This window comes from Mustela erminea, chromosome 9, assembly GCF_009829155.1.
Source record: "Mustela erminea isolate mMusErm1 chromosome 9, mMusErm1.Pri, whole genome shotgun sequence".
Classification (NCBI taxonomy): Eukaryota; Metazoa; Chordata; class Mammalia; order Carnivora; family Mustelidae; genus Mustela; species Mustela erminea.
In genome coordinates this window covers 106,620,056-106,647,956 of record NC_045622.1, presented here as the reverse complement: position 1 = coordinate 106,647,956, position 27,901 = coordinate 106,620,056, and the positions used below count along the sequence as shown (strand labels likewise).

The 27,901-nt window shown below is 59.3% G+C and overlaps 1 protein-coding gene across 29 annotated transcripts in view; it reads left to right on the top strand.

Moving 5' to 3' along the window:
• The window catches only part of NRXN2 (neurexin 2), a 104,895-nt gene that overhangs the window by 75,526 nt on the left and 1,468 nt on the right, over window positions 1-27,901 (top strand). For 22 of the 29 annotated variants that reach the window (XM_032357718.1, XM_032357711.1, XM_032357702.1 and 19 more), the window contains 5 exons: window positions 1,677-1,858; window positions 6,711-6,882; window positions 11,056-11,145; window positions 14,484-14,809; window positions 17,115-17,193. In XM_032357718.1, coding sequence (XP_032213609.1) covers window positions 1,677-1,858; window positions 6,711-6,882; window positions 11,056-11,145; window positions 14,484-14,809; window positions 17,115-17,193 — 849 coding nt within the window. The remainder of the gene's footprint in view (window positions 1-1,676; window positions 1,859-6,710; window positions 6,883-11,055; window positions 11,146-14,483; window positions 14,810-17,114; window positions 17,194-27,901) is intronic. The other 7 variants (XM_032357721.1, XM_032357720.1, XM_032357712.1 and 4 more) reach the window with 1 other exon arrangement.

The window sequence follows — 27,901 nt, the reverse complement described above, 5'->3', positions numbered from 1 at the left end:
TGCGGGCCTCGCTGCCTCTCAGGGACCCAGGCAGCAGGCTTTTCTTCCTGCCTCAGCTCCGTCCTGGGTCTGCGGGTGATACAGATGCCCCGTCCCTCCAAGGCCCTCGGAGTCTAGTCTCCTTCGGGGGGCCCAGGAGCTTCCTCGGGTAGAGCCCCCTCATCCCGGATGGTCCAAACGGCACTGGGGCTCCTAGTCCCTGTGGTGAGAGGCCCCCATGGTGCTGGAGAGGCCTGACCTTAGTGTTAGCAGCTGGGATGCCGTCTTGAGGGAGCAGGTTGACCGGCCTCCAGCCTCCGAAGTGTCTCAGGCCTCAGGCCTCAGGCCCTCCTTGGGGCTTGGCCTCCCCAGCTCCCAGGTCCCCAACCCCAGGGCCTTCCCTCCCTGCTAAAGGCCCCACTTGCTTCCCAGCCTGCTTCAGGCTTTCGCCCTCAGGCCCCACCTGCCTTTGTCTCCGGATAAGTCCTCCCTCCGCTGAACCCCTCTCCCCCAAGAAGTGCTTGGAGAGGAGTCGTTAGTGGCTAATTATTTAATTAAGCATTTTATGAATCTCATCTGCTCCATTTATGTTCTAAAGAATGCAAGATTGTTCTCCTTCTCTGAAGGCCCCAGACTACTAGTCCTCTTGGCTTCCCAGACAAGGCTCCTTTCCCGGAAACTGGGTGACCAGCACCCAACCCCCACCCCAGCCGCGGGTCTGCTCCTACCCCCCACCCCACCCCCAGGGAGCCCAGTCAGCCGCAGGAGGGAACATGGCGACTAATGGGGTTTATTTTGGGGCTGAGATCGTTAGGGACCTCACACCCGCCCCCGGCAGCCGGATGGAGGAGACTGAGAGGGGGAGGGAGGGTGGGGTGGGGGAGGGCAGGGAGAGGGAGCCTTCATCTCTGGCTTCCATTCTCCCACTTTCTCTCACCTACACCCCTCTCCGGCCCTCTCTGTCCGTCTGTCTCTCTGCCTCCTTCCTCCTCTGGCTGTCAGTCTCTATTCCACACCACCGCCCTCCCCCAGCCCCAATACCTGTCTCTTTGCCGGGTAGGGCTTCAGGCACCCCGTCTTTGGGGACCCTGACAGCCCCCTAACTGGGAGCAGAAGCAAGGAGTCCTGGGCAAACTGGGACCAGGATTTCCAGAGGGGCTTGGGAGGGAATGGGGGCAGGTGGTGGAAGGGTGCCAAGCTGTGGGGTGTGAGTCAGAGCTGAACACAGCCCCTGCGCCTCCCGCAGTCGCCTGGGGCTCCTTTCGCCTTCGTGCTGGCCCAGCTTGGCCCCGCAGAAGGACACACCTTGGATCTGTCACCTCCACCAGTGCTGGGAGATGTCGAGCTGGTAGAGCCCAGCCGCCCCGCCCCCCAGGGCCTACCTGCCCTCCGTACACTTCTTGGTCCCTTTGCAACCTCTCTCTGGGCTCTCTCTCTGTGTCACTCTCTCGCTTGCCTCCCTGTGTTGCTGTAATTAAAGCTAGAATTCTTGATGAGGCAGCTACATCTGTCTGCGCGCGTGCACCGGCTCTCACCGGGCACCCGCCCGCCAACTGTTCCTGAGGACTGCAGGGCCCGGCGGCTGGTGTGGGCATCACAGCCCTCGCCCGGTGGCCCTGCGCTCTGGTTGCAGCCCCGCAGACCTGCCAAACTCGCTCGCCTGAAGTCACATCTCCCTTTCTCCCTTCTCTCTGCAGCTGGGACCACATACATCTTTGGGAAGGGGGGAGCGCTCATCACCTACACGTGGCCCCCCAATGACCGGCCCAGCACGAGGATGGACCGCCTGGCCGTGGGCTTCAGCACGCACCAGCGCAGTGCGGTGCTGGTGCGGGTGGACAGTGCCTCCGGCCTTGGAGACTACTTGCAACTTCATATCGTAAGGATCCAGGGCCCTGGCCCCCGCCTGCCCCCCATACCCCTGCCCCCACTCCCGGTCTTTGCACCCCAGATCTACTCGGTCCCCTCATGGTCATGGGATCAGCACCTCGAATCTTCCCTCATGTGTTCCCCAACTCCTGGAGGTCCCTCTGCGTGGCTCTGCCTCTGAGACCCACTCCCCTCCTGTCGTGCTTCCCCAGAGCCCCCCTAGCTGGTTGGAAGCTCCCCAGCTCCCCGCCCCCTGACTCCGGCTGGGTCTTCTGACCTTCCTGGACGCAGGGCCTCCTTGAGCCTTCTGGGCCATTCTCCTGCAGCCCATGTAGCGTCCCCACATGGTGACTGCTCTGGGCCACTGCCTGCTCACTTCTAGACCACCTGGGGCGGCCCACTGTGTCCTGGCCGGATTTTCACTCAGCTTCTTCATACCTCCCAGCCCCAGCACGGTCCATGCCTGCTCCCGTACCTTCCTTGGAAATCCAGTGGTTGCCTGTGCTCTGCCCTTAACCTCTGCTCCCATGACCTTTACCCTCCCGACGGCCCCTTTACCCCGCCTGCCCTATAACCTCTCTGGCCATGCTCACTCTTCTCTGAGCTCCTGGCCCAGCGCCGCATCCCCACCCGGAACTCCTGTCCCACTTGGCTCTGCCCGTCGTTGCCCAGCTCCCCGCCTCAACCTCCGCTGCTTTCCCGTGCCTCCTTCTGGGCCTCTCACCAAACCTGCCTCTATCTGCCCTACTCGCCTGGCCCCCCTACACTTCTTACCCCCTCTCGCTCTACCTGCCATACCCCGCACCCTCCGTATCCCTACCCCACATACACCCCCACTTGTCATATCCCTCAACCCTCCATACCCCCTACCGACCATACTTCCCTACTCGGCATACCATACCCCGACCCCCCCTTACCATATTCACGGCCCCTCTCAGTTTTCATCCTAACTCTGGCCTTCAGGCAGCGCCTTTTCTTCTTTGACCCTTTCCACATCTCTGGTCCTACCCCGCACCCTTCCCAGTGGCCTCTGGCCTTGCTCTGATTCATTTCTATGCTTAGCCTCTCCCCTTTCTCCTTTCCATGGTCTTAGCCCCTGGGCCTCTGAGCTCCAGCTTCAATCCCACCTGTAAGCCCCCTGCTGCCCGCATCCCCCACGCTGTCCCTGGCCAGGACCCTCCTGGGTTGGGGGGGGGGTCGAGCAGGGTGGCCAGGCTCTCTGTGCTAAAAAGATCTGGGTGGGGGGCCCCTGGGCTTTAGGGGAAACGAGGAAGCATGTTTGGGCTCTTGCCCCTCCCCATCTGACTGGACCGCGGCAACCGGCCCCTCCGAGCACATCGGCTTGTCCAGGGTCCCCCCCTGCGCAGTCCTCCCCCAACACCAGGGAGCAAAAGAAGGAGGTGTGAGATGTCCCGTGGGCTGAGTGGCGCTGGAGTGGGAGTGACAGCCGCTGGGCGCTGGACGAGGGAAGCTAGGCAGAGCAGTGTGTAAGGAAGGGGTGCAGAGGGGCGAGTCGCCTGGAAGGTTCGTACCTGTGTGAGCAGGACAGTGTCTCCAGCAGAATGTGAGAGACCGTGGCTGTGGACTGTGTGTGGCGTGTGGGGCTGGGTGCATACTGATGGTATCAGGAGCGACACTGAGACCTCGGGGGATGGTGGAGGACAGGCTCACCTCAGATCACGTGTGTCGCTGCTCGCGTGCCTTCCCCGGGAGAGTGGTATTTGCTGTTACTCCGGTCTCCTGACCCTGTGGCAGGTGTGGCTGTGTCCATGGCCTTGTCAGTGAGCGAGGGCTGTGTTTTCTCGCCGGCCGGGCGTGGCTTCGGAGCTGATGGCCTGTGTTTGAGTCTCAGCTCTGCCAATCTCTTGCTCTGTCCTGGCGCAGTCACCAGCCCCTACTCCCGCCCTGAGCCTCAGCATCCTCATCTGCGGAGTGGTCCAGTAACCAGGACGGTGAAAGGACAAGAGGGAGTCTGGGAGGTTCCAGGGAGATTGTGTGTGTCAAGGCCTGGGGACACGGCCCAGCGACAGGAAGCGCTCGGGGTCAGCCTGTGCCCGATCATCAGGGACTCCAGATCTGCCCGTGCTCTGGGTCTGCCTCACTGACTACACCTACGTGTCTCTGTGCCTGCGAGGTTAGGAGTTGGGGCTCCCCAGCACCGGAGACAGCATAGGGGCTCAAGGTGCAGGGAGAGGGGACCCCCCTCTTCCCCCCCAGGCGTTCCTCCAGGCCTCACCTGGCTCAATGTTACGGAAGAATGAGGGCTGATGCCTGGTGCTGCAGAGGGCAGGGGTGGGGCGCCCGGCGAGGGCAGGGGCCCCGGAGGAAGTGTGGGAGCCCCGGGAGAGCCCACCTCTGAGGGCGGCGCGGGGCCCAGACAGGGCTGAAGCCTCTGGGGGGCCGCCCCCGAGCCCCTCCTCTCCTGGTGACACACCAGCTCCCACCGCCGCGTCATTAACAGCTCTCAGAGAGCGGGGAGGAGGCCGCAAAATAAGAGAAAAGCAATTTGACGTTTCTAATAAAGCGTCGCTCCACTTTGCCAAATTAATTTTGACTCCCATAATTATTTGCTGTAGGAGCGGCCGCGTTCTCCCCACCGCCGCCTAATGAGGTAATTGGGGAATTAGGAATTAATGACTTTAACAGAAGTGACAACTGACTTCACGTCGGGAGCAGCTCTGGGAGCTGCCTCTCCCCCGGAGCGTATGGCTCTGAGCTCGACTGCCTCCTAGGAAACCCTGGTGTCCTGCCTTCCAGTTGCCCTGGCCAGCCCCCCTGGCACCCCAGCTCTCAGGTGGCCTCTGCTCCTTGACCACCATCCCTGCCTGGCCTGAGCCTCACGGGGGAGAGACCCTCGGAGGTGGCCAAGGGGCTGCTGCTATTCTGGGCGATGTTACTGCTAAAAATAGTATGGAGGAGCATCGGCTGTTTCCCTCCTGTGTGTGGGGAGCATGTGATCACCCCGTCTCCCTGGGATGCTGTCAGTCTGTGGGTGGTGGGTGCGTGGGGCTTGAGTACTCTGTTAGGCGAGCCCAGCCTCAGTTTCCCTGCTTTACTGCACCTGAGGAGAGATGCTGTGTGCGTATATGACTCTGTGTGTGTGTGTGTGTGTGTGTGTGTGTGTGGCTTTCCCAGGTTCTAGGAGGGGGAGGACTGGACCCATGATGGGGGAAGGAATCCGGCCTGGATCTCCAGGCGAGCCATAGCTCTCTTGTGCCAGCTCTCTGCAAAACCCCAATTCCTGTGCCATCTGGGAGTCTCCCTATCCCGTCCTCAGTGCCACCAAGCTGCTTGGCTGAATGGGCCCTCCTGCCCAGGCTGGACTGGAGTAGTCTTTCAGGAAGAGCCGAGGGGTGTGTGTGTGTGTGTGTGTGTGTGTGTGTGTGTATTCTCTGATGACCTGGGTCCTGTGACTATGTGAGCTTCAGGGGGCCTAGGTGAGCCTAAGTGAGCCTGTATGGGTGTCTGTCCTGAGCAGGAAGAGGAGTGTGGGGGGACCCAGGAAGCTGAGTCAAATGCTGCTGGGTAGTGCAGGGGAATGGAATAGGAGCTCAACTTTAGGGCCTCCTGGGCCTTCCCCTGACTTCTTTAGAGGTCTCTGGTCTCTCAGGTGGGTTGGGCTCAGTAGCTGCTCAGATCATGCCCCTGCGTTTGAGTCAGTGTCTCCCTAGACTAGTGGGCAGGAGAGAGTGAGCACTGGCTTTGGAGTCAGGCCAACTGGGGTGCAAACCTGGGGTTCCTTTCCTTGTGATGTGGATTTGGGGTCGCTACTCAACCTCCCCGGGCCTCAGTCGTCTCCTTGCTGAATTGGGAATGCCATCGCTTCCCAAGAGGGTCCCTGTGGGGATGAAGAGAACGCGTGTGTATGGTCCCCTCAGAGGGACGGGCACCTTTTAGGGGTTCAGCGAAGCACTCCCTCTCATACCGGTGCCACCAGCGGAACTCTTCTGGGGCTGGATCCTGGGTGGCCTCTGCAGGGTTCCCCAGGCCCTGCCCTGTCCAGAGCATGGGACCCTAGGTCCCAGAGGTTGCTGAGACTGACTCTTTGCTCCCCTCCTCCAGGCCTGGGTCTCTGACTTTCCGCTCCTTCCCCAACTCCCAGCCCCATCCTCTACCCCTACACCCACAAGCCCACCTCTCCTTCGTAAGTCTACGGGAGTTGACCTCCCTGATCTCTTTCCATACTCATCACTCCCCAAAATCCACAGTTCAGACCCCCGCCTCTGCTCCTGTGATTTCGCACTCAGGCCTGACCAACACGGGGCCTGATGAGCTGCCGGAAGCATGTTGACGCGCTAGTACAGGGGCCCACGGGGACCCACTCAGTGCCCAGCGGGCAAGGAAAGGGAGTCTCAAGGCTGGGGGTGGTGGGGAGCAGGGAGGCCAGATTTTCCTCAGGCACAGGGATGGCTTCCATGGACTTCTCTGTTGCCCATGCCCTAGGGAGGCCCCCGCCCTGAGCTCTCATTGGCCCCCAGCTCGGTCCTGGTCACCTTGTCTGGGGCCTGGGCTCAGTGACTCTTAGCACAGAAGGGGTGCCCTGTGAACGTCCTTGAATATTCTGAACGAACTGAAAGGCAAGAGGCAGGTGTGATTAGTGGGAGCGCTCCCGCTCCAGGCTCTGCACCCCACCATGGTCCCAGCCTCTCTGAATCTTGGGTCACTCCTTTGCCCACGAGTCAGGGAGAGGCAAGCCCGCCAGCCTCTTTGGGCGGGTCATAGGGTCAAAGCAAGACTGGGAGATGTGCGTTGAAAAGCTATAAAGTGCCATAGATGTGGGCTGGTGCGGTCCACAGGTGGAGTTCTAGAAAGAGTGAGTGGTTATTCCCTCCCGTTGCTGACCTCTATCTCCTTGTCCCCAGGACCAGGGCACCGTGGGGGTGATCTTTAACGTGGGCACGGACGACATTACCATCGACGAGCCCAATGCCATCGTGAGCGACGGCAAATACCACGTGGTGCGCTTCACTCGAAGTGGCGGCAACGCCACCCTGCAGGTGGACAGCTGGCCGGTCAATGAGCGGTACCCGGCAGGTAGGCGGCGCCGGCGCGCGGAGGAGGCGCTGAGGGCGGGGCGGGGGTGGGGCGGGGGCGGGGCGGGCAAGGCGGCCTCTGATAGGATCGCTGCCCGCACGCCCGGGAGCGATCTCCTGCGGGGCTGAGCGGGGAGGTTTCTGGTCGTGCTGGGGCGAGGCCACGCCAAAGGCGAGGCTAATGGGGACCCAGGGTGGGGGCGTGGCTAAAGCGAAACCTCGGGATTCGCAAGGCAGAGCTAGACCACGGTGGTGGGAGTCTGTGGGCTGGGAGGGAGAGGGCGGAGCTGAGCTGGGAAGGCTGCAAGGCCCTGGTCCAGGTGGGGGTAGGGGAGAAGGGAAGAGGAAGAGGGGTAGAAGTAGGGAGAATCTGACACGACTGAGGAAAGGATGGGTTTAGAATTGAGGGACAGGCAGAAATGAGGAGGCAGATGCAGAAACCAAAGAGAGAAGATCCATAAGTAACCCAAAATATATCTTGCCAAGGAGGCAGGGCTGATCCCAAGGACAGAATCAAGGAATGAACCAAGGTCTTTACGAAGAGCAAATCAAAGATCTGTATCAGGAGATCCAGTTAAAGGAAGAGAAGTGACCAGAGGGGCTCAGAGAAAAGGAACCCCAGGGTCTCAGGGCATAAGGGACACAGTGAAAGGGAGAGAAAGTCAAGAGACAGGAGTGCCAGCTCATTCCACAGACCTTCACTGGGAGCCTCCTGGGTGTCAGGCTCGGGGGACACACAGGAGCAGGACAGGGCCTCTGTTTACAGGGGCTCGCAGTCTAGGAGGGGGGAGCACGAGCATGCAACCGGACCCCATTCTATAGTGTCCCACAGTGTGATGGCTATGGCGGCCCAGGACAAACCGAGGTCTGAAGAGTAAGAGGAAGGAGGGGATGAGGACATGGGAGAAATGAGGAGGCAGAGAAAGAGCCTCAGAGTGCGGGGGAGCCAGGGGAGAGGCGATGGAGAGATATGGGAACAGTCACTGGGAGCAGAAACGGAGGCAGCCCCGGAGTGATGCAGAGAGATATATGGAGACGTCGTGGCACAGACCCAGCCAGTGGGAGAAGAGGTGGCCAGAGCCTCAGGAGGAAGAGGAAGAGAGCCCGGTGTGGGAGACCGAGAGGGAGGGGAAGGAGCCACCGCAGGGGAGAACTGCAGAAGTGCAGACTTGTGGAGGTATAATCTGGCTGAGCGACCGCATAGTCACACATGGGGGCACTGCATAGTCACACACGGGGGCGACTGAGGAGAAAGGAGCATCTGCAGGCTCAGTCCCTCTCCAAGGCCGAAGCGACAGCCGAGGCGCCGAGGCAGGGGCTGAGAGGCTGCCCCACGCTGGCTGAGAGGGGTGGGGGCAGAAGGACACAGAAAGGTGCAGGTGTACAGACCCTCATGGGCCCGCTTACGCTGGCAGAAAGATGCCAGTGCCGATTCCCAGGTCCCCGTTGTGCAGGTTTGTGCCCAGCCCTCTCTGGGGTTAAAGAGGACCACATCCCCCCCACCCCTAGCCCAAGAAGTACAGAGGCTGATGGACATACAGGCCAACCACAGACACAAGGACAAGTGCAAAGACTTGTAAGGTCAGACTGACATAGGAGAAACGAGAGGCCGCCCGAGGGAGGCCAGCCTACACCCAGGTTCTGGGCCTGTGTGGGATCACTGAGGCACACCAACCCAACCATGTGAAGTCTTGCAGGTGCCCGGACTAGGCACCTGCCATGCGCTCATCAGTCTCTCTCTCTCTCAGCCACACACACACACGTGAGGGCAACTTTGGTGGCCGTGAGGACCCCCGCCTGGGCCAAACGAGGTTGTACCGGGAGGACATGAAGGCTTCACCACATCAAGCCATGATGTGGGTCCAGAGCACCTTCCCTTGGGGCCCAGCAGGCTAGAGGTCAGGGCTTGGAGGGTTCATGCCTGCTCTCCTCTGCTCAGGGACCCCTGGGTGGGGGTGGGGAGACTGCTGGGCCCCCCCTCAGCCGCCCAGCAGGGTAACCCAGTGCCCGCCTGGGTGCGGCATAAGGGCAGGTGACCGACCAAAGCCGAATGTCCTCCTGAGCTACACTGGCGGGCTGGGCTGGCAGAACGCTTCCGCGCAGAGCTTGGGCCTCCAGACTTTTCCGGAGCACAGAGACTCAGCTCTTAGCCTCTGGACCTCCTACTGATAAGTCCTTGGCTTTGGGCGGGTTGTCCAGCCTCTGAATCTGTCTCCACCTCTGAAAGAGAGGGATAATAGGCTCCTCCTAGTAATACCTGAGAATCCCACAAGATAACCCGAGGAAAGCCTTAGAGTGGCATGGCAGAGGGGAAGTGGTCAATGAGAAGAATTTTGGTTAGAATTGTTAGGTGCTCCAATGAGGCAGGGACACACAAAGGGACAGCTACACAGACACCTGCCTTCCTGAGTCTTCGACTCTGCATATGTGCCCCCGACCCCTAGCCCTGCCAGACTCCCTTCTGGCCCGTTCACCCCTCCTGCAGTGTCTTCACTGGGGTCTCTTACTCCCAGCCCCGGGCAGGGATGTCCTTTGCAACCTTCAGCAGAACAAAGAACATTGCCGGTCACTCGCCAGTCTCCCCTGCTTGGCTGGGGCGCTCAGCGGGTCAAGGCCAGGCCTCTGTCTCTGCATCTCCAGTACCCAGCATGAGGAACAGAGCAGGCACTCAAGAAATGTTTGTTGAGTGACCAAACGAGTGAACAATCCATTTTTTACTGAAACAGCAGTGACCTGAATCTGTCAGGAAGGCAAGGTCTTGTTGCATCAGAAGCACCTAGGGAGGCAGCAGCCGTGCACACACACGGACACGTCGTGTGCTTGTTGAGGGGGGATGTCCAGGGCAGGCCCGGGCCCTGGCCTCACTGGGGGCACGCACAGCCCTGTGTTGCAAGAGGAACAGGAAGGCTGCCCCCCAACACCTTATTGAACACTGTACGTGGTTTCAGTGGGAAGAGTGGCCAGATTCCCAAAGGAAATGATTTCCATTTCCACTGCAACAGCCCGGCATAATCCACAGCCCGTGGGTGCAGGAGGAGCACACCGAACTCCTAGGCACACTGAAAAACCCCTTTCCGTGGTCTGTTTGTCACACACACACATAGTATCTTTGCTCCCCATCTCCAGGGCCTGGACAATGGTGAGTGGAGAGAGGGACAGGCAGGGTGGGGAAGGAGTGAGGTTAGGAATTGTGGGGAGGAGCTTGAAGGAGAAAGACTAGTAAGTGACAGCATGTTGAGAGCTGGGCTGGGCTCCCCGGTGCAGAGGCAAAAGTGGACCAGAGCAGCGCTGAGTCTGAGGGTCTTGGAATGGGGCTGAGATGGTGGAAGGGAGGCCCTGTGGGGAGGGAACCAGGGCAGGCTTGGTGGGGGGCGGGGAGAGATGCCTGCAGGAGAGGTGGAGAAGGGCAGAGGGATGGCGGGGGGGGGGGGGGGGGGGGGGGGGCGGCAGGGCGGTGGGGTGACCTGTAGGGATGGCAGGCTGGGTGGCAAAGCTGTGGTGGCGGGCCCTCTGGAGAGGGAGGAATCGGGGTAGAAGCTGGTGGGGTGGGGTGCGGGGTGAGCTGGCAAAGAGGGCGCCGCGGGGAGCTGAGCTCGGGAAGGGAAAGGGAACTGAGTGCCTGGAGAAGTGGTTGAAATGTCACTGTTAAGTGCGAGGGCCGGGCCACCCCCTAAATGCCGCATAAACCCCACTTAACCCAACCCTCCCACTTCTAAACCACCCTCTAAACTCAGTAACCAGCTGGGCCACCGAGGCCCCCCATCCCCCAACTTAAACCCGCTAAATGCCCCTCCCTGCCCCCACTGCCCCACTCTGGGATGGGGACGGAAGGTGGGCGCCACAGCCTGAACACAGATAAACCTGTTTAACCTCTGACCTTTGACCTTCCAGCGGCCTTTTCTTTTCCGTCCCCTTTCCTTTTCTTCCACGTCCCTGTCTTTTTCTTTGGGTCACTAGTGCCCCTCGGGTGGGGCTGGCTCTGGACGGGAGCCTAGGGAGGGGACGGGAGGACGAGGGACCCAGTGCTGCTTCTCCCGCCTTGGGTGGACCTCCCCCCCTTTCCGGTGGATGTTGCTGCTTTACTCTGAGTCTCCTGAGAAACGCGTCACTACTTTGCTAACTCCTTTGGACTTCGCCGCCTGAGAAACCTACTGTCTTTCTAAACTTTTCCAAGGAAACTTTGATAACGAGCGCCTGGCGATTGCTAGACAGAGAATCCCCTACCGGCTTGGTCGAGTAGTAGATGAGTGGCTGCTCGACAAAGGTAATTAACCAGAATTAATTAATTAATTAATTAATTAACTTTAAAAACACTATCTTAAAGGTGCAGAGCTCTCTCTTTCCCCACCTTGCCTTCCCCATCGCCCGCCCCTTAGCGGAGGCCTGATTATCCCCCACCCCCCGGGATGCCCCCTGACTTTCCTCTCAGGGTGCAGATCATCTGTGTCTCTAGAAGAAGAGGGGTGGTTTCAGACAGGGCTGGGGTTTTGCTCAGAAGAGGGAGAGTCCTGGCGCTCTTTCCAAAGCCAGGGTGGGATGGGTTAGGTTAGGATAATCCGTGAGATTGTGGAACTGAGCCCCACCCCGCGCCCGCCCCTACCCTGGAACCGCCCGGTAAAGCAGGCTGGAGAGTAGATCAGGAGCGGGATTTGGTGAAGGGCTGGCCAGAGGGCCGCAGTGCACTGAGAAGCAGAAAGTGGTCATCCTAGGATCCCGAGGGAGGGTGGGAAGGCTTCCCCAGAGTCATCCCAGGAGGAAAGGCAAGTGTGGGGGCCTCACATCTTACTGGAAAGACCTCCCCCCTCACGCGCCACCAAGGGAGTGGCTGTGGGACACTGTCTCTGGAATGGGCCCACCTGGGTCCAGAAGACCTCTCAGAAGTAAACAGAGGCCGGGGTAGGGGGATTCTAGGAGGTAGGGGCAGGGGTGGCCATCCCCCAGGGCTTTCTGTGTCTGCTAGAGCTGATGAGGAAGACAGAACAGGCCCCTGAGCGGCTACAGGGAGTGGCAAGTCACTGCTGGGTGTGAGGGAGAAGGCCACTTGTCACCAAGGGAAGTTGGGGCCAAGGGCCAAGCCATCCCTTCCCTCCGGAGAGGGGGCGAGCTCTGTACCTCTAAGGCTAAACTCTAGGGGGGAGTAGAACTGTTAAACCCCCACCTAACCAGCTGATAACTGTGCTTTTAAATGTCGCCCAGCTAAATCCCCAAATGTCCCCTGCAGCCCCCCGCACAGCCAGCGGGGACTAAACACGCTGATAACCAGATGTGATAAATCCATAACAGGACAAAAAGTTAAAGGGACTGTAACAGACATCGCTAAAACCTACAGCCCCCAGCCGCACTGGGTTGCTCTCTCCAGCGGGGCGAACTTTAACCCTTTGAGGAGTTCATGGCGGGCGGGGCTGCAGCGGCCAAGTTCGCAGACCTTTGTAGCTTCCTCTCCATTACCCACCTCCCACTCCCAGAATCAGAGAGGCCAAGGGAGCAGCTTGGGCTGAGGCTGGGACAACTTGTGACCCCAGGGAGACAGAGCTGGACAGGCCCCTGGGGGGGGCTTTCTGTTCAGGTGATGATGAGCCCCAGAGGTCCCTCCCTAGCTGCGGGGCCACGCCCTCTCTTTAGACCTCTGTTTCCGCTTCTGGAAAGTGAAAGATGGGGCAAAATGCTCTGGTATTTTCCAGAGTGTGGAAGGAGGAACTCGCTTCCCCTTTCTCAGGAGGGGTGAGCCCCCCAGCCCCTCAGCCTACCTCCTGGGGGCTGCTGGGAGAATGAGATGAAGTGAGGAGCAGGAAGGTATTTAAGAGCAAGATCTGGGCCCTTTTGGAGGGATGATTTTAACGTCAGCTTCCGGCATGGGGTAGGTGCTCAATAAATATTTATCGAATGAGCCAATTTCTAGTTCCAAAACATGTCCGGAGCAGCCTAAGTCCCATAAGAGGCTTCCCAAGAAAGAGACTTGTGGTAAATTGAGCTTGGGAAATGCCAAATCCTGTTTCTTCCTCTCGAAGATACACATGGACGTTGGTTTAATAAAGGCTCTGAGAAGTCCTATGAGAACAAAAGCTGTCGCTTGTGAAGCGTTCACTTCCCAAACTCATTGGACCACCATGAGGCTTCTCCTCTTCATGGTCTCCTAACTCTTACGCCTGGGAATTATCTGTGGTCGGTAGTCCTCGAGCACCTCCCCGGGTCTGGTGTTCCAGCTGCTACTAACGAGGGCTCAGCATTTGTGGGTCCCGGCACCCCCATTTGTAAGATGGTGATGCTGGAGTAAGAGCTGGGCAGTGGGAGGGGGCCAGACAGCCCAGCAGAGTCCCCGCCAGGGAGGGTCAGACAGATGGTTGGGTGGCCCCGGGGAACCCGTGTTTCCGAAGAGAGTTTGGGTTTCACAAGTTGGACGATCCTCAGCCCAGGTTTTGGGGGCAGGATGTACAGACACCTAACTCTAAACCAGATCTTTAAAGAGACACTAACCAGAGGCTAACGAGGGCTAAGCCAGGTCTTAAACCCCCCAGCGCCCGCAGCTGAAGGTCCAGGGGAGCAGGGGGGGGGGCCGTGGAGTCAATCCTCTGTCCCCCTCCTCCCGAAATAAGCAACACCAAAACAAAAGTTAAATCTAAACTTAAAACACAATAAATCTCTTTTCTAAAAACCAAACCAAAGCAACAAACTCAGAGGGTTAAACCGACCCCCAGATTCACTAAAACCAAAAAGAACAGCCGAACCCCACCCAGGGGGGGATGCTGAGGTGTCAGCTGCTGAGTGACGAGCGAGATTGGAGCTGGAGCGGGGTTTTTTTGGCTGTCAGCGAGCGAAGCAAGGTCCCTTTAACGTTTTCCATCTCTGTGCTTGCACATCCGGGCGGGGAGGAAGGCCTCTGCTCTCCAGGGCCTGGTCCCCCTCCTGGGCAGGGCAGCGGCCGGGCCTCGGAGAGGGGGGAGGAGAGAGGGGAGCCTGGCCAGAGGTCGTTGGGCTTGGTGTGGCTGGCAGGGCAGAGCGGGGTCTGCGTGGCTGCTCCCACCCTCACGCACGCCGGCCCTCCTCCCGCGCACCGTCCTCACCTCCGGCACGTCGGTGGGTGGCGGTCGCTCCCTCTCTGCTTTGACTGACCACTCAGCCCGGCAGTCTCCTTCTCTGTGTCTCTGCCTTTTTGTCTCCTCTGTCTGCTGCTTCTGAGGGCTCCATGGCTCCGGGCTGGACACTGGGCGTGGGACGTTTGGGGAAGCAGGGGGAGAAGACGGGGATCAAATTGAGGGATGGGGAGCAGGAGAGGAGAGGGGGATGGGAAGTTCAGAGGCATGAGCATGGCGGGGAGAGGGGGGAGCTGGGCTCCCTTTCCCAGCCCATGTGTGCCTTGGGGACCCTCCCCCTCCGGGGTCCCCGCCTGGCTGGGCCGGGGGCTGTGGCTGACAAGGACTTTCCCTTTGGTGTCTGCCCCTTCCTCATTTCTCCAACCCGCCACTCCTGCCCCCTGCTGGTTTCCCCTCCGTCCTCTTTCCTTCCCTTGGCTTCCCTCCGTTCTCCCTGTCCCTCTCCGATCTCTCCCCGCTGCCTGCCCCTCCCCTGCCCATCGCCCCCACCAACTCCCCCCCACACCCCCAGGCCGCCAGCTGACCATCTTCAACAGCCAGGCTGCCATCAAGATCGGGGGCCGGGATCAGGGCCGCCCGTTCCAGGGCCAGGTGTCCGGCCTCTACTACAATGGGCTCAAGGTGCTGGCGCTGGCCGCCGAGAGCGACCCCAACGTGCGGACCGAAGGCCACCTGCGCCTGGTGGGGGAGGGGCCGTCCGTGCTGCTCAGCGCGGAGACCACGGCCACCACCCTGCTGGCCGACATGGCGACCACCATCATGGAGACCACCACCACCATGGCTACCACGACCACGCGCCGGGGCCGCTCCCCCACGCTGAGGGACAGCACCACCCAGGTGAGGGCCCTCGGGGCCACCAGCAAGGCCTCGTGAGGCTTTGGGCGGGGGGCGGGGCTGATGTCCGGTAGCAACTCTGGCGCCCAGGGGAGGGTCTGGGGGGTCTGGTGGGATCCTGGAGGCTGCCGTCTCCTCGTCATCATGGCAGTGGTACAGGTGAGGTGGGAAAGGCCTCCCTTCCCAAAGTGGCCTGGCGACCAGGGATGTTGTCTGTGGGAAGGTGGTCACTGTTTCTAGGGCCCGGGCCCAGTGTTAAGGGGGAGTTTGGTCCTCCAGCGAAACCAGGGGAGACCGCCTAAGAGGGGAGAAGTCTGGGCTGGGCTGAGGGAGGGACGGCCCCGTCTGCCTGCCCACACCGGAGGCCAGGCCCAGTGGGGTGCGGGCAGGGAGCGGGCACAACTGGGATGGCATTGCTCTGGCTGGGCACCTAGGACACAGCCCTGGAGGGCCCAGGGCTCAGCTGGGGGTGGCCGCCGCACTCTGGGGGCTCTCGGAGGCCCGCAACAATGTCCCCTGGATTGCTGGTGTCCTCGCAGTGGGACTCCAAGCCCTCTGCCTTCTCGTGTCTTCTCCTCGGGACCTGGAGCAGGTGTCCCTGCCTGGCAGGGTACCCTGTGCCTGTGTGTCGGAAGGGCTGTTTCCTAGTGCTTTACCCTCCGCGCTGCCCACCCCACCTGCTCAGGCGCTCTCTCCGGATCAGGACAAGCCCAAGTGATTTGAGTTTATCTTCTCTTGTAGTCGGAGTGGGGTCGAACCTGGGGAATGAGGCTCTCATGGGGCAGGACAGGCCTGGCTTTCCGGGTCCCAAAAGCCATCTGAGCATGTATGACTTACGGTGGCAACTCGGGGGCCCAGCTGAGTTTTCTGATTGTCACCATCAATGACTGGGGCCCCGGGACTGTTTACTCAAGTCACTCAGTCCCCCTCGCCCAAGCTACTTCTGTCCCTCATCACCCGTGGCTGCTGACTCTGTGCCTGGAGAGAGCTCTGAGCTCCCAGGGTGAGGGAGAGGTCTGAGGGCAGCCTGGCGGGGGGGTCCCCACTCCACCACCAGCCTGTCTTCAGTGTCTGTAAATGAGGGCCAGACTCCATGAACTTGAAGTCCCTCCTCCCTACTAGTCTGTGCTGTAGGGGGCCTGGCACTGGCTGACAGGCTTATGCAGGGGAAGAGAGAAGTCTGGACCCCCGTCCCCTCTGCTTTCACTGCCAAGAAAAGCTAGGGTCTCCGAAGGCCAGGCCTTGTCCCAGGGAGCAAGGAGCCCTGGGGGAAAGCCATGGTCCTACCCAAGGTTGGGCACCGGCTGTGCCCAGTGCCCAGAGGCAAGAAGGGCGCCCCTGTCTCAGTGGGAGGTCACGGACTGACCATCCAGGTGGAAGAGGGGGTGGGGGCCTTCGGGGTCACAGCTGTGCTGGAAAAGCCCCCACAGGAGAGGCTGGGGCTGGTGGGGGGCAAGGATGCAGAAGGAAAACCAGTTTTCTGAAGATGGGATGGAGTTGTGGCGGGGGGGGGCAGTGGAGAAAAGGCACCATTCGGCCCTTTCACCCCTCCCCACCCCAGACTCCTCCCACCCTTGGCTTTTAGGAGCCCTCTCCCCGCTTCCTGCCCCTCTTGGGCTCCATTCCTGCCTGGATTCCGGGTTTCCCTCCTTGGGTCTCTTCCCCAACACACCCTGAGCACACTGCCCTCCCCGCCCCCTTACATTCACTCATCTTGGGGATTCTCTTTCTTTGCAATCAGGAGGAGAGAAAATGCTGACAAAGTCGACTCCCGTTGCCATGGCAACCACAGCCCTAATTATTGTGTGCAGCCTGGTTCCGGGCTCTGGGAAGGGGGTTGGGAGAGAGATGATGGATGGTGGGGTAGTGAGGTTGGAGCCATGAGCCACCCGCTACCCCCTACCCCAGGTCCTCCTCCCCTTCTCTGCCTGTGCTGGCTTCCAGAGGCCCCCATGCCTCGAATCCCTGATGCCCTGGGTCCCCTTGCTCCAGCCCTGCACCCCCAGGTCTGGCGTCCAGCCTCTCAGCTTCCTAGAAATGAAAGACACAGCACGTGCCATCCCACTGATCTCCAGGAGCTGTGGGAGCTGCTGCAGGGTGGGAGCTGGCCAGTCTGTATTTGCACGTGGGGAACAGGGGGCTCTCGGTCACCCAGCCAGCAATGGGAGAACTGGGCAACAGATCAGGGTGTGTGTGTCTTAGCCCAGGACCCATCTCCTGTGTGGTGCCACACCTCCAGAGGTGGCTTTGGGGCCGACTGACCCACCCCCGAACCCTCTTCCCCACCCCTCCCTCCTGTCGCCCACAGAACACGGATGACCTCTTAGTGGCCTCTGCTGAGTGTCCAAGTGATGACGAGGACCTGGAAGAGTGTGAGCCCAGTACTGGTGAGTGCCTTTCCCCCCTCCCCTGCCCCGGGCCCAGGTGACGCTGATGGGAGGGGGGCGACTGTCCCTGTCACCTTGCCCGAGCCCAAGGGGCCTGCTGCCAGGCCTTACCTTTTCCTGATAGCTTCCTCTGCCTTCCTGCCATTCCCCTCCAGGTCCCTCAAATTGTCCCTCTGGCAAGGCAGTTTCTGGCTCTTCAGTGGCCCAGCCCTTGGAGGTAGTGAGGTCCTTAGCTTGGGATCCTGGGGTTTAGGGCCAAGGACTGCCAGGAAACAAAGAGGGAGACTTTTCCCAAGCAAGTTGAGTAACTGCAGCTCCCATGAGTCTTTATGGGGCCGAGGGTAGAGGGGGAGGGTAGGTGGGAGAATGCAGACCTAGGAACTACAAATCCCATCAGCTCTTGCGTCCAGAACTGCAACTCCCATCAGTCCCTGCGGCTTGATTTTTTTTTTTTTTTCCCTGGGTCTGCAATAGAAGAGGTCTCCGCTGGATCCAGAACCCTTCTCTTTCCTGGTCTCAGGGAGGTGGCCAGACCAAACTGGGGCTATCTATCATGCAGCAGCTCTGTGCCCGGCAGTGTGTGGCTGGGAGGTGCGCCTGGCCAGATGTGTGGTCCCCTGGGGAGATCGGGACCGGAGTTCTGGTCTAGATGTCTAGTGGAGCTGCTGCTGTTGCAGGAGAGCAGGGCTGGGAGGGAAGGCTTCCTGGGGGTGGCGTTCCAGGCCTCTGCTGGATCCTTTCAGCGGGAGAGAAGGGTGGGGCCCCAGAGAGAGACCCTATTGGCAAAGGAAGGGTGGGGTGGGCCTCCAGCACCGACGAGAAAGGTGGGGTGTGGAGTGGCGCAGTGGGTGCAGGGTTGGGGGTGGCTGAGAGGACCCCGGGGGGAGGGAGCGCCTGGGAAGCTGAGGTCCTGCTGCTTACAGCCGGCAGCGAGAAGGGAGGAAGGACTGAATGTGGCCAGATTTCCCAGCGGAGGGTTATGGGCCTTGGTGGTGGCCTGGAGCGTCATCCCTGGCTGGGGTTTCCAGAGACTTCTCCTGGTTCCCTTGCGATGCGTGGCACCTGGGCTATTGCTGCTGGAAAGCTGGAGGCTGGGCAGACTCCTGCGGGGTTGGGGGAGGTGACTGGGCAGGTGAGGTGGGCAGTGTGACCCGGGCAGTGTCAATCTGGCCTGGGGTGGGGACGGTCTGCCAGTCCCAGAGGAGACGCTCCAGCTGAGGTAGGCTGCAACCGTGGAAGGAGTGTGGGGAGAGCAGGAAAAACCGTAGAGCCCTGGGGTAGAGGCTCAGCTTCTAGAGACAAAGGGGAGAGACAGTTCTGGGCCACAAGCCCCCCGACACCGTCAGCCGGGGCTGAAGAGGGTTGTTTGGTGGTCCTGGGCCCTGAGGCACTTGGAGGAGCTGTAGGCTGCTGGGTTGGAAAGGCCTCCCCATCCACAACCAAGAGCTGGTGCTTTCTGGAACAGACGCCCTCCACCATGGGGGCGCCCCTCTGCTGGGGGGCCATCTGGCTCCATCTCACTAGGCCGTCTCAACTCAGGGTTGCACCCCCCCCCCCCCCCCACCGCCGGTGCTCTGCCATTGCTCTGAGAGGCTCTGGGCATCTGGCAGCTTCCATATGGCCCTCCTCCCTTGACCCTGCTTTACTCCTTTGACTCGTCAGGACTGGGCTTTCCTGGACATGGAAGCAGTGCCTTGAGCCCAGGCCTTTGGAAACTGGCTGTGATGAATGGCCCCATGAGAGCCCTGGGATAGGACTCTGGGGACCAAGGGCTGGCGGATCATGAGAGAAGGTCACTTGGCCCCATCCCGTATGTTTGCATGCATGTGCTCACTCTGGGGGGCGGAGGGGGGAAGGGACTGTTCTCCCTGGACCCCACGGAGAAAAGTGTTGGGCCAGACTGCCACGGTGCAGGGACATGAAGCCCGTCCTGGGCCGCACCAGGGCCACAAGCTAGCTACCCAAGTTCTAGCTTCCCAGCTGCGGTGCCGAGTGTGTGCACCGGGCCGAGCGCCCTTAGGTGGTGTGGGGACAAGGGAGCGAGCCGGAGCTGAAGGAGGCGGGTCAGCTGCCCTCCCCCGATCAAAGGGCGAAACCTATGAGGGGAGAATGGAGGGCGGAGGAGGAGTGAAGCTGGGGGAGAGGGTTGCCGGGCCCCTGGCTTCAAAATAAGGGCGGAGTGCAAGCTGAAGCCTCCAGAGGAAGCCGCCCGAAGCCCCCTGAAGCCCCCCAGTTCTCCCCGAGATGGGCACAGCACACGCCTGCATTTCCATACTCGTGGGGCTCTGAAATGCTTCCACTTGGATTTTTATCTTGATGGGAGGCCAGGCGAGGACCAAGACGACTCCAGAGCCCCTCAGGCTGATTTAGACCATGTCGTCCCCCTACTTAGAGGAAAAGGGGACTCCAGCCAGAGGCCCTCTTGTGTCCCCAGAGGGAAAAAGGAAACTTTTTCCTCTAGCCAAGGGCCAGGCCTCCTTGGGCTCCAAGGTCAGGGTTAGAGTTAAGGGCGGCCCGGCTGGAAACAGTGGCTAACCAGGGGCTCACCCAACGGACCCCAGACACTGGCATGCTTCCCACCTGCCAGGTCCTCCTCCCTGCGTCCAGATGTCAAGCCTGGCATCATCCCGACTTGCTTCCCTTTCTTTACCTTGACCCGGGCCCCTTCAGAGACCCCGGGCCCCACTCCTCCTTGCGGCTTGGTGAGATCATCCCGGAATATGGGTATTTCACCCGAGGTTGGCAATCCAAGGATATTTCATGGGCATTTCAACTGAGGTTGGATATCCAAGGATATTGTTTGGCCGACAGCGTTTAGATTGCTTGGAATGGGACTGCCTTTAGTGGGGTCGTACTCTGCATAGAGGATCATGTCTTACCGCCTTAGCCCACATCCACACATCATGTTGTGGGCCGGGCCCCTGTAGGGATCGGAGTGTGCCCTGCCTCGGGGTGCATGGGAAGTGCACACCCAGACTCAGATCCCCAGAGGCACACACTTCTATGCACACACAGAGGCACACACACACACAGCCATGCACATACATGTAGGGATCTCCCAGCAAACGCACACCTGCCCACTCGCTCACCAGTGCCCACCTGCTCAGACCCATACTGTTTCACACTTACGCGTGCTCGTCACACCAGGGTGTGCACCCGGGGCGTCTTCAGCCCGTGGAAGCACGCTCCCACACACGCTCCGACCTGTTGAGGCGCAGACCAAACGTTTGGGATCCCATGCACACACTCAGAAGCTCCCGCCCATTCCAGACCCTCGCGACGGGCGAGTGTGTTCAGGGTGAGCTTGCCCACGCACATCCTCGGACGCCCAGAGATCCACACCTGCGGTCGGCGCACAGAGGCGCACACGTGTGTACAGATCCCGCTGCGTAACACACGTGCTCCTACCACGTCCTCCGTGCGCACCCAGACTTACAGATGCTCACAGAGGGTTCCAAGGGGCTGTGTGCTTGTGTTCAGAACAGGCATGTACAGGGCACCCGGACCCCCTGAGTTGTAGCCGCACACGTGCATGCACACGTGCACGCACACGTGCACACACATTCACATGAGTTCCGGGAGGCACACACCTGTGCCCAGGCTCTCAGGGGCCTGTGGCGCAGCCCCACCCAAGTGTGCCCCCATGCTTAAACCTGCAGCATCCCGCAAGTAAGTTCACAGGCACTCGGATGCTCAGACACACCCTCAGAGGGATGTTGTGGCCCGGCACGTGTGCTTGTTCCCACAGAGGCACACTTGCCGCCCTCCCATTGCCCCATGAGAGGGGACCCTCCGAGGCCCCCAAGCTCAGACCTGCAGAGGCTCATTCTTACGTTCATACCCTTGTATTCAGAGACACACACATGCTCACACACACACACACACTCACTCACTCATGTCTACACCAGCCCATGTGGGCCCGCACAGGTATTGACCCACTTACTCCTGTGCTCAGACATATACCCCAGCTGCACGGGGAAGGGTTTCCTATCCTCAGGCCCTTGGGCCGTGCAGACATGCTCAGACCCAGCAAAATGCCCGCCCCCGTGTGCGCACACACAGCTAATCAGACCCGCAAGGGTGCACGCGGGCCCGTGTAGTCAGGTTCCCAGACGCGGGAGCAGCTCGTGCGCTCACCCCACAGGTGCACATCGCTCCTGAGGCTTGGCCCCCAGGCATGCATAGACGAGACCCCCCCGAGGCGTTGACGGGCTCAGGTCCACAGACACACAGACACGCTTGCTCAGACGAACACACCGCTCAGAACCCAGCACAAAGGTGCTCCCCTTCCAGTGTTTCTTGAGGTGACACCGGTCGCCATAATGGGTACAGCCTCCGCCACCCTGTGATTTGTCACACAGAAGCGTGTGTGTCCTTCCCCTAAAGTCACAAACCAGTGTTCCCGGTGGGTGGGCCGCTCCTCAGCGCGCGCTAACTCAGGGCCTCCTCGCCCTCCCCGGGTGACCTCAGTTGTGGTGGAAGGTGACTGACCGGCGGGGTCCCGAAGGGGTGGGTCCTGTGGGTCAGGCCCAGGAGGGAGACCCATGTTACATCTGCTGCTTCTGCTCAGTCCTGTGGCCGCAGCTCTGCGTCCAGGAAGTCCCCCAGGAAGGAAGCACAAACAGATTTGGGGACCAGATGGCAACTTATCTACCTGATGTGGCCTTTGGGCCACCCATAATCCGTGTCAATCTTCCTGACACCCTGAAGCCCCTCCCACTCAAGGCCATCAAGGCAGAAGTAAGGGTATCTGGCAGGCGGTGGCCCATTGTCGGTTCCAGACTTGCTCCTGAGGCCCATATGTGGTCCGGGTCCCTGTGAACTAACAGGATAGCTGATCTCACTGTCCACACAGCTCCACACACCCCGAATCCAGGGGGTGGGCCAGAGGCGGCCACCATGGCCACTCTAATTCAAGAAAGGGAAGGATGAAAGAAGACACACAGAGGCTCTTGGTTTTAAGGAAACTAGTTGAGGAAATCCAGCCCTCCACCCCTGCAGTGGGAAAGTTTCTTCCTTAAATTCAACCTCTCCCGTCTCCAAGAAACGCCCTCTCCTTTGTGGCCCTGGTGCTGGCCTGTGTGAGGTCCTTCCCAGTTCTTACTCCCCACGGCCATCTCTGAAGTGGGTGTTGGGAAAATGTCCTTCTTGGGGGCCCCATGGTGTTGACAGCCCACTTCCTGCTCCTGCATATTTGGGGGCCCAAAGGCTCAAGCTGTCGAGATAAATGCACTCAGCGTTCTTTCCTAGACATACTTGTCAAGCGCTTTGTTTCCTTGTTTCTCCGAATCCTTGCTTGTCTCTTAATTTAGACATGACTATTTTGAGGGCCTTGGAAACAGTAGGTGGGGAGGCCATGTCCTTAGACTGATCTGTGGGGCACGGCCGAGCCCTTCTTATTCAGAGGGAGGTTTCGCTGGGTCATGTTCCCTCAAAGCCATTACTGACCTCTCTTTGATCTGCGGGTTGGAAGCAGGGGCTCTCTTGACACTTGGCACTCCCCTCCCCTTCCTGGGCTCTCTCTGTTCCCTTCTCTGCTTGCAAACCTACCCACTCTTGCCTAACTTTGTCTTCTTGTGATATGTGGCTGAAAGCAGACAGTAAAAGCTGGCACTGGCACCCCGACTTTCTGGCACGTTCCTTTGGTGCCTCAGCCTCAGCAGACACCTGGCCTTCCCTGTAGGTCATCACAAGTAGGGTTGGAAGCGGGTGTCCTGCTACTGCTTTTCTGTGGTTCTGCATCTTTCCAGCAGTTTCCTTGGATTGTTACCGGAAGGCCACTGGTTCTTGTGATGCACGTTTCTGGTTCAGTGTCTGTATTAGTTCAGGTAACATTTGTTTCTGGAACAGATGACCCCCAAATCTCAGTGGGTACCTCAAGGGAGGTTTCTCACTCAGGGGAAGCCCCACCAAGGTGATCCTGGTCAGCTGGTGGCTTGGCCCCAAGGGGTGCTTCAGGAATCCAGACTCCTTCCATCTTATGGCTCCTCCTTTAAATTCACCATGTGGTTTGCAAGGTCACTGGAAGGAGGAGGAAGAACACGGCAGATCGCACACAGGGGACTTCCGGTGGGCCAATATTGGCAGTGCCCCTGGCTCAGTCATGTGACCATACCTATTTGCAAGGGATGCTGGGAAATGTAGTCTCAGTGGAAAAGGTGAAAATGAGTTTGGGAAAAGGGGCGCTCATGAAGCCTACCTCATATGCTCAGACCCGTGGTGGTGTGCTCACATGTCCTCAGCAGCACAGGTGTGCATTCACACCACACACACACACACACATATACACACACACACACGAGTTCTGACTCAGGCTCAGGCGGGTGGACACAAGCCCCATGAAAGGCTCACTTACATGCATACGTCTGTTCTGATTCCCTAATGCCCAAGTCCATGCACTTGGATCCATTGAGGCTTGTGTACACATACACACAGGCTTAGAAATGTGTGCCCAGGTGCAAGGAATGGACTTTGACGGTGTATTCTTGCATGTAAATACACACACACACACACACACACACAAGACAAGACAGAGCCCTGCCTGACCTTGGGTCCACCTTGATGTTTGCTGTGGCTATGCTGGGGTGTCCAAGTGGGGTGAGGCTCCATCCTCCAGGCTACCGCACCCAGTGGCATAGGTGGTTGGTTCTGGGCTGGAACAGGTGAGTAAGGGCTGAGACCTAGCCGGTGCTCTCTGCTCACCCAGCTGCTCATCGTGGTCCTGGGAGCAGGGTGGTGTCTACCAGGAAGACAGAGTGCCTTATTCTGATTGTGCCCAGAGAGACCATGTGCCAAGTCAAGCCCCTGACAAGCCGTGGCCACACTGAGGGTCTCCCTTTTTAACCCACATGAAATGCCCTGGGGGCTATGGCTTTCTGGCCCTCCCAGCCCAGGGCAGGTACCAAGAGCTTGTGGGTGGGGCTTTGGCCTCAGTTCTCCATGCTGTGGGTGGGCCCATCCTGGTTGGGTGGGAATGGGGTTCTTGGGTAGGTTTCTAGTCAGGAGCCTCTGTGTCCTGAAGGCAGAAAGAGCTCAGCGGGCTGGTGCAGCAGCCCCTAGAGGTAGGGGAGCAGGGGGAGGAAGGGGTGCTCAGGAATGGCCGCTGGTCTCCTTGGCCAGATGGAATTCTCTAGCAAGTGGGGCTTATGTGCTCTGACATTCAACTTAAGAGTAGAGGAGGAGTGGGGTTTGTGATAAATGCGCCCATGAGTTCTTCCAAGCGCCGCAGCCCCCTGATGTGGGGTAGGGGAGGAAGTGGCCTAGGCTCTTCATCAGACTCCCAGGGGCACCTCATCTCTGGGTGCACCCTTGGAGACCTGAACCCGGTCCCAGTCACCCCTACAAGTCTTTGCGAGTCCGCTCCCTCCAATGTCCAGTGGCCAGGGTGGCCCAGGGAGCCCCTGGTTGGGCTTTCACAGTGAGGAGTCTCTGAGGGGACTTCCCTTGCTCCAGACCCTCACCAGAGCAAGCTTGCCTGACCCCTCCTGGACCAGTGTATGACCCCCAGGAAAGCCCAGTACCCTATATTGCATGTGACTTGCTGGCCACAGAGCCCAGATCGGCTGGAATGAATCTGGGGGAAGGAGAGAGTGTGGGGTCTTGGCAGCATGCTATCTTGGGGACAGAGTGGGAGCGGTGAGGGGCAGAGATGACAGCTGGTGTGGAGGACGTGGGTGAGCGCAGGACACCCTCAGGAGATGCTGTCAAAGCCGTGGACAGAGCAGGGCCTAGGGAAAGCTCCTAGAGAAACTAGGCACGTAGGGACAGGGCTAAGACCTGGATATGGAGGCCAGGACACAACGGGGGTAGAAGGACAAGGACGAGAGTCAATGTGACTAGGCCTGGGAGGGCTCTGGAGCTTGGGAGGGACTGCACAGGGGAAACCTGTGCGCCCCCAGGACCCAAAAAACCAGTGTGTTAGAGCAAATGGCTGCAGAGGGCTCAGGCGGGGCAGGAATTGTCTGTGGCCCAAGGCCTAAAGCCCTTCCCCCTGCCCTCCCCAAGTCTATCTGGGGGTGAGAAAGAGAATAGAAAGATAAGGTCTGCGCCCTGATTGGCCTGATCAGCCCCTCCAGGGCGTGACGAGCCCCCTAGCATGGGACTCCTCCCTGGGTCCTAGCATCCTGGGCCCTAGGTATGGGCAGCCAGTTGAGGGACACAAGCCTGCCCAAGACAAGCCTGATCCTGAAGCTTCCAGGAGCTGCTGGTGGCCCCATGGAAGATGGAAGGTAGAGATGGCTGTAGGGGAGGGCTGGGGCCATGGAGCAAGGCGGTATCAGGCTGACCTCCACAATGCCTGCTGTCTTAGGCCAGGAGAGAAAGGCCATTCAGAACCCAGTTGCTCTGGCCCATGAGAGGGGCTTCCATGTCATCCCTGGATATGAGGCACCGTGCTGGGTGCTAAGGAGATGGGCCTCAAGCCTTCCTGGAAGAGGAGGTATTTGGTTGGGCTTGACGGATGAGTGAGATAACCATAGGGGCAAGGTGTTCTCTGAACGGAAGGCAAAGTGCAGGAAGAGGGGAGGGGTATGGCCCAGCAGGGAGGGGAACCCTGGCATCACTGGACACAGGCTGTCAGCCTCCCCCCAGGAGCTGAAGCTGAGTGTTGTCCTTACCCAGGGACCAGGGTGCTGGGCTGTCCGTAGTGGGTCCAGAGCTCAGCAGGGGCCAGAGGGACAAATTGCTCATCCATAGGCTGGAGGTCTGTGGGAGCCCGGCCTTGGCCTCGCCCTGGGCCTGGAGTCCAATACTTTAATTTTATAGATGAGGAAACTGAGAAGAGAGAGAGAAGCTTGTCCACAGTCACACAGCGTGGCCTCCTGGGTTAGCAACCGAGCTAAGAGTCAAGCAGATTATTGCGGGGCATGGGGAGGGGGAATCAGACCATTCCAGGCTCCTTGAGAGACTCGGCTCTAGTGACCTTGGGAAGTCCTGCCCACCCCAGGCCTCCGCAGCCTCCTCTATAAAAGACCGATGTTGGACAGTCCCAGCTCCACAGGCCCTGCTTGTCTGCTTTTGGCTCAGTTTCTCAGTGTGGCGGAGCCCCAGGAAGGCCAGGTGCCCTGGGGCTTCACAGTCTGGGGTGCAGGTGAGCCCTCGCCCAGGGGGAGAGTGGAGTCTGGTGGGAGGAGCAGCCTGAGGAGCTCGGCAAGCTACAAGTTCAATGGCAAGATCTTGGCTGTGGCTGGCTGGCGTGGCCAAGGACAGCACTGCCCGGTTGCTGGAGCTTGGGATGCGAAGATCAGTAATGTTTGAACAGCAAGCGCAGACACTGGCAGGCTTAGAGTGCAGGACGATGTGGCAGTGGCACGTGGCTGGCTTGGCTGCAGTGGCGCCCTGGGATACTTCCAAAGGAGGGGGTAGGGGGTTGTGGAGTCATGAAAACCACACCCTGCAGAGACCAAGGTTAGGGCAGGGCTTGTGTGGAGGGAGAGCTAGAGAGGAAAGCTTCAGCCCCAACCAGACCTAGAGGTGCCCCCTCTAAGAGGAGGAACACTTCCCCTCAGCTGCTTAGAGCCAGACTCCTGCTGGCTCTACCCCACACCAGTGGGTTGCAGTATTTGGGAAGGGGTAGTGGGCTGATGGGAGTCGTAGTTGTTGACCCAGGGGCTGATGGGAATTGTAGTCCTTATCCCTCCAAGAGCTAATGGGAGTTGTAGTTCCCATCCTTTAGGGCTGATGGGAATTGCAGTTTATGCCCAGAGTACCTCAGTTATAAGACCTAGGGAGAGAGGAGACCTAATCACCCCCCACAAACCTTGCCCACTAGTGTCCCCCCACCCCAACCCCTGCCCGGGGCCCTGTATTAGCAAGTGCTTCCTTCCCAGATGGCTGTGTATGTATTTTCTTTTCTTTTTTTGCTTTCTTCTTCTTTCCGTTGTTTTATTATTGTTTGAACAATAATAAGAGGGCCAGAGGCAGTCAAGCCCTGGTCAGGTCCTGGCGGCCCATGGGGGTTCTGGGGAGGGGGAGGGGGGAAGCCAGTGGGGGTCAGAGGTGGAGGGTGAAGAAAGAGAAAGTCGGGGGATTAGGGTTAGCTCAGGACTCACGCGTCCCAGTCCACTTGCCTCCCTCATTCCCACCCCCTCCCCACCTCCCTGCCTCTACATGGCTTCTCACCACCTTGCCCAAAGTCCTATGGGACAGGACCCTTCTCCAGTGTGTCTGTCTCCTCCTTGCCCGCTCTTTCTCATGAACCTTGTCGCCTCCCACCCTCAAGTTCTCATATTCCCATAGCCGGCCAGCAGTTAGCCTTCAAAGCTTCCCATGATCATCCCCTCTCAAGTCCTCTCACCCATGTAGCTGCCAGCCATGAACCTCTTCCCCCAGCCCTCCTTTCCGCTGCCCCCCCCCCACACGCTGACACCAAGTGGCGGTAACAGGTTCTCAATGCCAGCCTGCACTGTGAAGATTTTAGCTTTGTGTTTAATGAGGGGGAGAGGGCACAGTGAGGGAGGAGAGAGAGTATTCAGGAGGAAGCAAGATGTCCAGGGAGAGAAGAGTGAGGGAGGGAGATACCAAACAGATAGACAGAAAACGTGGTACGGAAAAGTTGTTTTTTTCTTATTTTTTCCGGGAGAACCCGCTTACACAGCTCTGTTTGTAATTTTTTTCTTCATGCTAAAATCACACGGCCTATTTGTTGATGTAAGTTGCCTGAATTCCGTGGTATGCTATATTCTTTTTTAAAAAAAAAATAAAAAAAAAA